A 12,739-nucleotide genomic window follows, 5' to 3' on the forward strand; every position below is an offset into this window, starting at 1 on the left:
GTTGGCTTTAGTTAATAAACAAAAGGGAAGATCAGATAGATTGTATTTGATAATGTTCAAAGCAGATCTGTTTCTTGGTCTGGTATGAACTTAAATTGCTACTTCAGGCTATTAGGTTTTTTTAAAATATCTGTAAATATAGTAGGTTGGGACAGGATACCTTTAGCACATAATATACAAGTGTTAACAATGGTCGGGGGGTGTCGTGAGAATATGTTTTTTTTTTATTTCTTTGAGGATTCTCTGTTTAACACTAAATAGGACGAGAAAATAGAATAAAAGGTGTCCCATCTTTCCCCATCCTACTTTATATTTCAAAGGGTGAAGCATAAGTGGCCTATTTATAACTTTGTTTGTATTTTGGATATAAGATCAACAACATCGGATATACTGCAAAATACGTATTTACGTAAAATTTTTGATGTATTGACCAGGGAAGGCCATCGGGTTTTATCTTCTTTTAAAAAAAAAACCAGCAAACATCATGCACGCAATCACCTATCGGGTTTTATCTATTTCTGACTTCACTAAATCGGGTATACGATTTTTATGCGTAGGTGAAATAATATCCCCTTATGCGCCACACTCTTATCGGCAACAATCGTAAAAGGAAAAGGATTGAAGGAAATATTTCAATGAAGGCGAAAGTGGATTTATATATTTGGTTATCTGACAGTTTCGTTTTTGCTCGTATGCTGTTTTGTTTAAGGTTATGAAAGTGGTTTCGTAAACAGGATATTTAGTTGCGTTGTTTATTTTTTATATTTATATATAATAAATTCGTACTTAAACTATTTTATTTTTAATTATTGTTGTTTTGAATGTTTCTTTATGTAGTTATTTTGGTCACAATTAACTTTTTCTTTAACTGTTATAATTGAAGTAATATGCATGAATTTGTTATAGAATGAGTGTTAAGTAATAATAAGAGTATACATAGCCTACCTTTTGGATTTAACTTGTGTTGTGTTGTCATGCAAAAAAATGCCTGGTGCTAGTGAAGAATCTTCCCCCACCTTATTTGCTAACGACTAACCCCTAGGTTAGGGGGTTAGGTGTTGATGGTTGGGGGGTTAGTGGTTATAGGGGTTAGTGGTTAGCAAATAAGGTGGGGGGGGGTTAGATTCTTCACTGGCACCCATATTTGCAAATGTTTATTACTTCTTTATTTTTCCATACATGATACTTGAGTAATGCGTAATGAATTTGTTTGTAAGATGAAAAATCCAAATAAAATTTATTGACAATATTACCTAGCTGCTAGCTCAACCAAATTACATTGATACTGAGTTTGGTCTTTTAAAAATTAAACCTTTATTGAAAGAATAGTAATTATAACTTATTATAACATCCTTTTATGGATTTGCACTAGACTTCGAAAAGCCTATCTTCTGCAAACCAGTTTGTTTACAAGATATTTTTATTCTTAACGAACTTTTTCCATCAAGATGTAGAAAATTGATTTTTTGAATAATTGTTTTAAATATTCTGTAAAGATGGGTAAACCCTTGGGTGGGAGAACCATTTGTCAACGTTTAAAGTTGGGAGAGCCGCTCGCTGATATAACCCAACATTACCAATCTTATAGCTCAACAATATCAAGCAAAAAGCCAGAGGTATTTGCTGCGTAAACACAGTGTTATATATATAAGGTTTTCCACAATGTCAACAGCAGCAGTTTGGTTATTGACCGAGTAAATAATAATGCTGTTTGCTCTGTTTAGCCGGACCTGGGTATTTCCAGCTATTTTTATCTGCCTGTAATTTTCTGGTTTCATTTCAAAATTGAACTTGTTTTTAGGACCTTTGGTTCCATGAAAAATTAACACGGGGAAACGCGGAATTTAACTTAAAGAAGTACGGGAATGAACAGGTAACTTATCAACTGCTGTGGACCAAGTGTTTGTATTTAGTTTGTTATTAACTTAACAGTTGTAGAGCAGCGTGTACACACTCAACACACTCGCACTTGGGCCTGTTTAAAGCCAACTCAAACATGACACAATAAATACTATGTTAAATCAATTTGCTTTAATGTAAATCTGGCATGTACATTAATTTATGACACCATAAATTTTATTTATGTATAAATGATTTTAATCTCTTCTGGGTTTTAGAAAACAAATCGTATTTTCTTCCCACCAATGTGGGTTCGTGTAATAAATTTCAGCGAATAATTTAAAATTTAAAAACAAGGGGTTTGCAATAGGTAAATCTGTTCAATTAAGGGTGAACCTGGGAAGTGGGGTTTTGGGCTACACTTAATTACACTCAATTTTGTCACTCTTTCAATAATTTTTCTTTCATCCAAATTTTATCGTCTTTGGTTACTCCCGCCAAAATTTTTAATAATTCATTTCTACACCAGGGCATGTTCCTTGTCCGAGAAAGCATCAACGTCCCGGGCAGTTTTGTATTATCACTCACACATAACGGGAAGGCTCAACATTTCCAAATAAACACTTCAATACATTCCGGTTGCTTCAGCATTGATAACGGACCTCCCTTTGTGGGACTTGACCAACTTATTGCTTTTTATAGGTGATATATATATATGATAAGTTGGAGTTGAATGAATGTAACTTACTTTATCCTCATGTGGCAGGAAAACGACAGTTGTTAATCACAGGTGTTCTGTTTCATACACTTCGCACCAGCTTATGAGTTACCATTATATATGTTACTTGTGTTTGGTTATTTTTACTAAATGGTTGGTTAACAATCACCATAGCTTATCCCAGCACATGCCTGTATTATTGTCTGTGGTGCATTCAGTCTTTAAATTCACCAACTTTATAAATAGACAACACGTCTGTCATAACTGACTTGACATGACTAATTGACACATTTTCAGTTGGTAGGACTCTATAAAGGACATGGTAGCTTAGTAAGGACATAAATTAAACCACTTCGATGCACCAAAGCTTCCTCAGTTTGTAAAATAAAATATTGCAGCAATTACCAACACTGAGTTAATTTCTTTACTATCCTATTTTACTGCAGTCTGCAATACATTCTACTACTTCTCATAGCTGCAATTCACCCCTTCATTGTTCATTTCACTTTCCATTTCACCCTTTTTAAATCATTTACTCTTTCCAGTTATTTTACCCTTTTTCTTTTTACCTTCTCTAAATCGTTTTACAGCTGCAATTTACATTGTCCATTTCACTCTTTTAATTTTTCCTTTTAAATTATTCACCCTTTTTATTTTACCCTTTTTAAATCGTTTTACCACTTCCAGAGCTGCTTCCAATGGTTTACCCACCATTTTAACACGTTCATGCGTTGGTTACGAGTTACGCCCCTCCCTCCGACAGTTCGGCACAAACACCATCTTACACCAAGCTGTTGACGAAGAAGTAGAAACCGGAGTCTTCAGGAAGATCTTGCAATCAAACCACTGTCCTAACCTCAATATAAGGTGAGGGGGGGTTGCCATTGGAATCATGGAATATTATTAAATAAATACACTCCACGCAATCTTATGGAGTGCTGAGCAGTTTTAATGGGTTAATTGTAGAAGCATTTTGCCACAATTTTCTTCGGCTCATAGTTTTGACTTTTGATAAAAACATGGCTTCAGTTTCATTTACACACAGATAACATAAAAATGTTATGAGCTTCTCAAGTGTTATTGCTTTATAATCAGGCTTTTATGACATGTAACTTGTTACATTTGGTAGCTCAAACTAGGCTGATATGCTGTATACAACAGACTTGAAATGGACCAACTCTTGCCTGAATTCCAGGTCCCAGGACGTGCCATGTTGTAGAACCATCTAGAATAGATTAGATAAGACTGGTATTCCTTATAGACAGGACTAGGCAAGAACATACAAGACATACTGTAGTTGACCACTTTTGTATTATATTATCAATGTTAATGACACCATAACTACCAACCCAATGCGTTGGGGAAAGTGGTGGGCTCCAATATCTGGTGAGGTCCATGCATCAGCACCCTAGGTGTTGGGGTAATGGGCCAATCCTGGCCTAAATCCTAGAACCCATGGCGTGCCACGCTAGCGGACCTTATTGATATAGAATACAATAGAAGGTCAATGTATTCTAGTATTCTACATTTATTCTACATACAGAAATCTAAATGGACGCACAGCTTTACAAGAAGCAGCCGCTCGTGGCTTCAATGATTTGGTTCTCGAGTTGTATAAACATGGTGCGGATGTGAAAACGAGAGATTATGAAGGGAGTTCAGCATTGCATGTAAGTTGTGGCTTGTGGCTTTTCAGCATTGCATGTAAGTTGTGGCTTGTGGCTTTTCAGCATTGCATGTAATTTGTGGCATGGATTCAAGGTTTTGTGTGAACGTGTCTATGTAGAATAAATGTAACTAAAATGTTTGAATTGAAAAATAATTAGAATGTAAATCTGTCAAAAAAACACATCAAAAAAACGTTTTATTTTCTTAAGATTACTTACATATTAAATAACAAAATGTCTTTTACCATATAATATTAACAATAATGAAGTGTTGTACATAAACATAAATCATATATGAAATTATATAAACCATATATGAAAGTATATAAACCATATATGAAAGTATATAAACCATATATGAAAGTATGTATTACATTGGTTGCCACATGGGATGTACATATTACAATAAACTGTTAAGCATCCACCTACACTACTTCCTCATGCTTATACCATTTAATTTAAAGCAAGACAGCACACAATGTGTCTGCAATAAGCTGTATATGATATAATATACATATTATCAATATATCATTAATATATCAATTGTATTCATAATATTGTTTATAAACCATGACTGAATAAAGTATTTTTTTCTCTTTAAATGCAATAATATAACCTGGCTACAAAATGCTAAAATACTCATTATTTTAGTTAGTTTTAATTATATTTTATATATGTTATATAAAGTGTATTTTTAACAAATTCTTTGTTAAAGACTATAGCCTTTTTCTATGTGTGGCATTTGCAAAACGCCACCGTGAATTTCAAGGGTTATTTATTCCTTAGCTTGCCTGTGGTGCTGACAAACCAGAGACGTGCAAGATCTTAGTGAAGCATTGCCACGCAAAACCACAAGATAGGAAATGTAAATCAGGATGGGTTCCATTACATGAAGCTAGTTACTGTGGCAACCATGCTTGCATTGAAACATTGCTTGTGCATGGAGCTGCTTGCCATCCACGGTGAGTTGCGTGGAAATCTTGGGTTCTGTAAAGTGTCTGTTCAAGCTTGTACAACTTTACTTTTCAAAAATAAATATCAAAAATAATATTTGAAATTATTTGTGAACACTGAAAGAGTTCACCTGTTATACAACACTGATGTTCTTACAAAACATTTAGTGATCACTAGGTTGGAGCAAAACAATATTGGCAATTTTTTTTTAAACCAAGCTTGATAGTTTCGTATAATTAATTGGCATTGCATACTGGTAAGAAACAGCTCAGTAATTTTTAACTGAGGTTGTGAATTACTCCTCAAATTGTAAATATGAAATCCTAATACTATAGATGAAAAACCCATAATTAAAATGTAGTTTTTACTTTTGTCTTCTATAACATTCTTTAAAACCATTCCCTGCTGAAATTTAAAAAAGTAAGATTAAGATATATTTTTTAATTTCAAATATTCTAAACCTCAGTTGTGTAAATGGGGAAACACCATTGGACCTGGCACGTAAACGTAACCACCGGCAGTGTATCCAAGTATTGGAGCGATACCGACCTCCTAAACCACAACGCCCACAAACCAGTTGGTTGCACGATGCTATGGATAGATTTGTGAGTGCTTTTGGTATTTCGTTTAATATTTAAAGTTGTATATTCAGCAAATATTGCTACCAGGGATGAGGGTTATTTAATATAATAGAGTTTTCTTTGCTTTACAAATTGTGTTTAAAATACAATAGAATCAGTGGTAAATAAAACACTTTAATATCCCAATCTACATAACATGGCCTAGAACACGGTAATTGAATATACCTCCATATTATGTTTTACAAACATGGAAAGCTGTATTAAAATACAATGACATCAGTGCTAAATAAAACGCTTTGATACTGAACTACACAAATGTGCACTGGAAAACCATAATTTGGGCTAAGTTTTTCATCCCCAGAAAGCTGTATTAAATCACACCAGCGCTAAATAAAACTCTTCAATACCAAACTACATAACATAGGCAGGAAACCATAGTATAACATAACTAACCCCTATGTTTTCCGCCTCCAGAAAGCTGTAGAAATGCTTGAGATGTCTGGTCTTGTTGACGGCTCATTCATGGTTAGATTGAGTAAACGTAACCCCGGTCAACATGTGCTTACTATGGCTCACGATAAAACTGTCTACAATTATGAGATAAGGAACCGGGTAAGTTGGTTTATGACTCTCATGGTTTTAGTGGTTAGTTGCTTACATCGTAAACGAAGGGTACCGGGTTCAATGCTTAGGTGCTCAACTAATACGAAAATTGCTCCAACCCAGTGGTCACTAATTAGTAGTAAGACCCTAGGTGCTAGGGTAATGGGCCAACTGCAGCCAAAATCCCAGTTTCATGGCGTGCCAGTCTTTGCTATTTTAACTTTAGATAAGTGTTAAATCTTTTTTCCTTATAACCATATACTAGTAGTAGTCAGTTATGCACGGGCAAAACATTAATTTTTGTGTAATAATTGTGGCATAAAGACAAACATAGAAATATACACAAGTTGAATATATACACAATATGTTTACAACCTAACCACAAATAGGTTACATTAAACTAAAAAATTACTTTTTTAACCCAAGATCTGTATTACTCACAGACAGTATAGCATCAAACAAAGTTGTGTGAATCATAAAAACTATTGTTAACCCATTATGAGTCATAACTATTACACAGGGCAACCAGTGGTATTACATTGATGATGGTCCATTATTTACGTCGCTCGAATATCTTGTAGATTATTATTGTCGATGTTCGGACGGACTGCCTGCTGAACTAACTTCACCTGTACCATCAGCAAGGCAAGTATATGTGGGGTTTAGATGGGTGTGTTTGTGTCATGATAGAATACCTTGACACCTATGGCTTGACACCCTGGCACTTATGACACTTGACGCCCTTGACACTTGACGCCCTTGACACTTGACACCCTTGACACTTGACGCCCTTGACACTTATGGTTGGCAAGTATATGTGGGGTTTAGATGGGTGTGTTTGTGTCATGATAGAATACCTTGACACCTATGGCTGTAAAAAAGTAGCAAAAATTCTTTAAACACTGTATAGTGGGGTGGGGGAGATGGAAGACCTTTAGTAAATATCCTGATCGTGTTTTAAACAATTAACAACGGTCTATGATGAAAGTAGTGAGGATACGGTTTTATAATTCATTGAATCTTCTTTGTTTACTACTAAATAGGTCGAGAAAATAGAATGAAAAGGTGTCCCATCTTTCCCACCCTACTATATAATAATAACTTCACATTAAGAAAAATACAAGTTAACTTTGTTTACTTCGCCCACAGACACAGAATTTTTCTAACTTTCTGTTTTAGATAAAAAATAAAAGTTTTTTTTGCGTTTTTTTTTTCCTTTTTTTTGCGTTTTTATACATATGTGGCTACATTGTACACCATACAAGTTGTTAACTATACAAGTTGTCCACTCTACCCTCAGATACAATCACCAATTCGATCGACCTCCAATTCTCCCCCCTCCTACTCCTGTTAAGGTAATTTTAATATCAAGCGATTTGGTTTATTAGAAAACTATTCTAAAATTGTATATTCTTTATATAAACTATATTTTAAGAACACTGTTTGGCCCTCATTGCCCCACTAGAAGAACACTGTTTGGCCCTCATTGCCCCACTAGAAGAACGCTGTTTGGCCCTCATTGCCCCACTAGATATTATCATATTTACATATTTACATATCGTCATATCCTACCATCACCAGCCCTCAGTAAATTAATACACATATTACATACACTATAGGTGTATTCTTGGGATTAAGTCAAAAGTTGACTCATTGTAAACTGTTTTTTTTAACCAACCGATCTTAACCAAATCTTTTAAACATTCTTAAAGCCAAATTTTGTTTTCGTAACAGGCGTGTTTAAACTATTCGTTTTTTCAACCAGCTTATCTTAACCAAATCTTTCAAACATTCTCAATGCTCCAAAGTCAAATTGTTTTGCTCTCATGCAAAAAGTCATAACTCCCCTTAATATAAAGGTATAAACACCACTAGATATTAACGTGTCCCTTCTCAGCCTCCAGTGGTTGAAGACAAGAAGAAGTTTGTGGACCACCAGCGCCACGTTCCCACCCCCACACCCCCGAGACCCCGGATTATTAAACCTGAGCACGTGGTGTTGGGGCGTGAGTTGGGACAAGGAGAGTTCGGATCCGTGCTTAATGGTGTGTGGACCAACCCTGCTGGCAAACAGGTATTAGTTGTAATGTTTATACTTTCTTTTTTATTCTGTTCTTTATGGGTGTCTTTGTCAAGGGATTTAGACCAGATTTCGCTTAGATATGCGCGTTGATGTTATGGGCCTTGTGGCCTAATTTTTTTCACCATCTAATTGAGAATTAAATTTGTTCGATGCCGCCATGGTAAAATCTACTCTTACATCTTTGGTTGGGAGAAGTTTCTTAACAAAATACAGTTTGCCCACCCATGGTGTTAGGTATGTGGCAAGTATTGCTTTTGTTGTAATGTCACTCATGCATGAATGAATAAATGTAACTTACTTTATCCTTGCGTGTCCAGCCAACTTCGAGTTACCATGTATGTTGCTTTGTGGGTGATTACTTTTTTGATAGATTTTTTTATTTTTTTATGTATAGCTAATAATTTGGACAATCCATTAGTGACCACTGGGTTGGAGCAAATGCCGTAAGTGTCTTGCCCACATACGACCACAATGGTAGCAAACTAGCAGTGACGAGCTTTGAATCCATAACCTCTGAAGAAAAAGCTTCTTTAAATAACACTTCATTGTTAAAACTCCCCAATAACAAATTTAAACCCTTTACTTTCCCCAGATTCCCGTTGCACTAAAAACCCTCCACGGTGAGCACATAAACACGGGGGAGACCGAGTTTCAACGTGAAGCTGAGGTGATGATGGAGCTAGACCATCCATGTATTGTGCAGTTGTATGGAATATGTAGAGGGGAGACGCTGATGATGGTGAGTGGGGGGTGTATGGGTATATGAATAAATGAATGTAACTTGTTTTATCCTCGAATGACCGGAACACGACAGTTGTTATAACATTGGTGTTGAAACACCCCGTGCCAGCTTACGAGTTGCCATGTATGTTACTTTGTGGAATGTGGGTGATTATTTTTATTTTTTTGGTCAACCTATTAGTGGCCACTGGGTTGAAGCAATTGCCGTTTAAGTGTCTTGCCCAAGGACACATATGCCCACAATGGTAGCAACATCGAGCCTTGAACCCATTACTTATTGGTTACAGGCAGGTGCGCTAACCACTTTGCCAGGTTGCTGGCAAAGTGGGTAAAGTGTGTATGGCAGGGATCTGGGTTTGAGTTCGAATTTACCCATTACCCTAAATTATAATGAGTTCTATTCCATATAAGTAAGGTTTATAAACTGCCTTATTGTAAGGCTAGCTTGGGAGTATGAAATTTAGACCAGAGTTGGCCCATTACTGTAAAACCAAAGGGTGCTACCATCTAGACCCCTCTGAGGTAGTGTATAGACACTTAATAAGGGAGATTCCTTTTCTCTTCGTATGGAATCCTAGAGCATAGCATATGGTTTCACTGCTAAATGTCCATGACAAACGCCACCGCGCTATAAAAGTCATGCCATGGCAACTTTAAACTAGCAATGTCCTATGGCAATTTGCTTTTGCCACAGTAAATATCGAGGGTCATATAAACTAACCCAACATCGCTTCAGGTTCAAGAACTTGTAGCCATGGGTTCAGCATTGGATTACATACTTGATTACCCCATGCACACGGCGGTGTCCGACTTTAAACTATGGGCGGCACAAATAGCAAGCGGGATGACTTACCTCGAAGAAAAAGGGTGGGTTGTTGATATATATATATATCAAGTGTTCTATAACTTTCTATATGGATGAGGTTCTCTGCATAGAATGCCATGAAAAATTTAGGTCAAACTTGGTTCATTGCCGCAATCTTGCAGCATTACTTAATCTTAAATGATTTCATGATGTACTTGATATGTTTAATGTTTTGTAACATTATATTAGTATTCTATATGGGTGAATTCCTATGACGTATAGTGGGACTTGGAATTTGGGCCAGAGTTTGCTCATTACCCCAATAATACAACATTACTCAATTTTTGTATTTTTACCAGGAATACTAGGCCAACGACATCCAGGTCCAATGGCTTGACTAACTTGCACGCATAGGGGATAATTACTTTTAAAATTACATATATACATTCTTTTCAGTATTTTTAATATTTTGTTTATAAAATAGTTTGTTTTATCACGTATGCACATTATCTATATAATGATGTAACACTAACCATTATGATGTAACAGGTTTGTCCATCGCGACCTTGCATTGAGAAACATCTTACTCGCAAGTAAACAACTCGTTAAAATATCTGACTTTGGATTGAGCAGAGCAGTTGGTGCTGGGAGTAATTATTATAAAGCTTCGGCTGGCGGGAGGTGGCCGGTTAAATGGTGAGTACCTCGTGCTCGCTGTCGAGTAATAGCAGTGGTTAGCAAGCCTTCCTATAACTCTTTACCGGCAATTGCTTTAACCCAGTGGTTACTAATGGGTTGTCCAAATTGTCAGCTATACAGAAAAGGAATTTCCGATAAAGTTACATACATGGTAACTTGTAAGCGAGCACAAGGTGTATGACACAAAACACCCATTATAGCGACTGTCGTTGCCCCACCACTAAAATGGTTAAATAATTTTTATACAATCACCTCATGCTCCCCGTCGACAGGTATGCACCAGAATCGATAAACTACGGAACGTTTTCCTCGAGTTCCGACGTATGGAGTTACGGGGTGACGTTGTGGGAAATGTTTTCACGCGGGGACCAACCTTATGGGAACATGACAGGGGCTCAGGTGCGTTGCGTTATAATACAGATTGTGACTTCGTTAGAAAAACTATGGTCTAACTCTAAGTTCCCATGGCACGTTACGTTGCAGGATCTCACCCACAAAGAACATACCCTAATGTTGATTTAATATCCACTAGTTCCAAGCTTTTAAAACCATTATTTAAATTATCAGGAAACCTAAGATTTTGTGGTCTATTGAATATGGCGGAAAGACGTGCCTGGCAATCTGGCATTTAAACAGTAGCATGGAAATCTTCTATTTGTTATCAACTACATAGGTTTTACCTTGACTGAGTAATTCCTAGTAAATAGACAAAACAAAACTAAAATGTAAATTTTTGGTTTCCATAATGAGATAATAAGATAAACAGTAACCATTGTTACATAACAATGATGATTATTCCACCAGGTTATCCAATATATTGAAGACGATAAACGAAGATTACAAAAACCTGATGGTTGTCCCGATAAAGTTTATTCTATTATGTCACAGTAAGTCATTGTTTTATGAACTTATTTATTTTTGTGGCCGTTTGTTATATAGTAGGGTGGGGGGAGATGGGACACCTTTTTAGCACATAATATCTAAATATCCTGGTTGTGTTTTAAACAATTATTAATGGTCAATGAGAGTCATGGGCATATAGTTTTATAATTTCTTGTATGTTCTTTGTTTACTACTAAACGGGGCGAGAAAATATAGGTAAAAGGTGTCCCGTCTTCCCCCACCCTACTGTATCACAGGTGTTCTGTTTCATACACGTCATGCCCACTTACGAGTTACCACGTATGTAACTTTGTAGGTGTGTTTCGTTATGGCTGACAATTTCTTTTGAGGGGTTAATTGGCCAAATCATGTCACCTGCTTTAGCATACGACCTCACCCATATGAAACAAAGAATACTTTTAACAAATAATCATTTATTTGCAGATGTTGGGCGTACCAGGCGAATGAACGACCAACTTTTCGAAGGCTTCACACCAAGTTTCGTAACGACCCTGATTATTTCAATATGCAAGTCCCTGGCCACCAGTGAACTATTGTACTTAATGTGATTTTATTGCATCACAGTAGCGTTTGTTGTTGCGATTATGATGAAATAAGTTAATAATGGATTTAAATTGATTCACCATTCTGCCTATGCATACAATGAATGCTGCAATTGCTCATTTTAATTCTTTTTAATGTTCCGCCATGTTTTTACATCATGATGATTGTATTGTGACATCACAATGTAAGGTCTTGCCTCAACAATGCTTTTAAGTGACATAGGCAGTTATTATGACGTATGCAGAGTTATATATTCAGCTCAATCATTCAATACATTCTTGCTTCACAAATGACGTGTGTGGTGCTTATGACGTAACAAGTGATTGATTGTTACACAGCGGAAGTCGGTTCCCTTTAAATGAATATTGGCGGGAAGACTGAATTACTCTGCAGTTTTATACTATTTTTATGACAAAAGTTAAAGTTCGTTATAGCGAATTTAGGTTATAAGTAAAGTTAGAAAAGAAATAATTGGTTTGGTCCCAAACGAATAAATATTGATTAATAAAAGTCAGTTAATTTTTATAATTATTGCTACAAAAATCCAATTTTAATTAAGAAATATTAGTTAGATTAAATATTGCGTACTTTTTTAAATTGCTG

The 12,739-nt window shown here is 35.9% G+C and overlaps 1 protein-coding gene across 1 annotated transcript; it reads left to right on the forward strand.

The window, feature by feature from the left end:
• Positions 1 to 1,427: 1,427 nt before the first annotated feature.
• Positions 1,428 to 12,426, forward strand: LOC149743651 (tyrosine-protein kinase HTK16-like). Its single transcript, XM_089873873.1, has 17 exons — positions 1,428 to 1,616; positions 1,802 to 1,873; positions 2,369 to 2,541; positions 3,245 to 3,424; positions 4,101 to 4,227; positions 5,011 to 5,186; positions 5,645 to 5,783; positions 6,234 to 6,371; positions 6,883 to 7,007; positions 7,663 to 7,717; positions 8,260 to 8,436; positions 9,038 to 9,184; positions 9,923 to 10,053; positions 10,541 to 10,687; positions 10,963 to 11,089; positions 11,495 to 11,577; positions 12,017 to 12,426. The coding sequence occupies exons 1-17, from the start codon at positions 1,497 to 1,499 to the stop codon at positions 12,120 to 12,122; spliced, it is 2,223 nt and encodes a 740-aa protein (XP_089729999.1). The 5' UTR covers positions 1,428 to 1,496; the 3' UTR covers positions 12,123 to 12,426.
• Positions 12,427 to 12,739: the final 313 nt, after the last annotated feature.

This window comes from Ciona robusta, chromosome 1, assembly GCF_009617815.1.
Source record: "Ciona robusta chromosome 1, ASM961781v2".
Classification (NCBI taxonomy): Eukaryota; Metazoa; Chordata; class Ascidiacea; order Phlebobranchia; family Cionidae; genus Ciona; species Ciona robusta.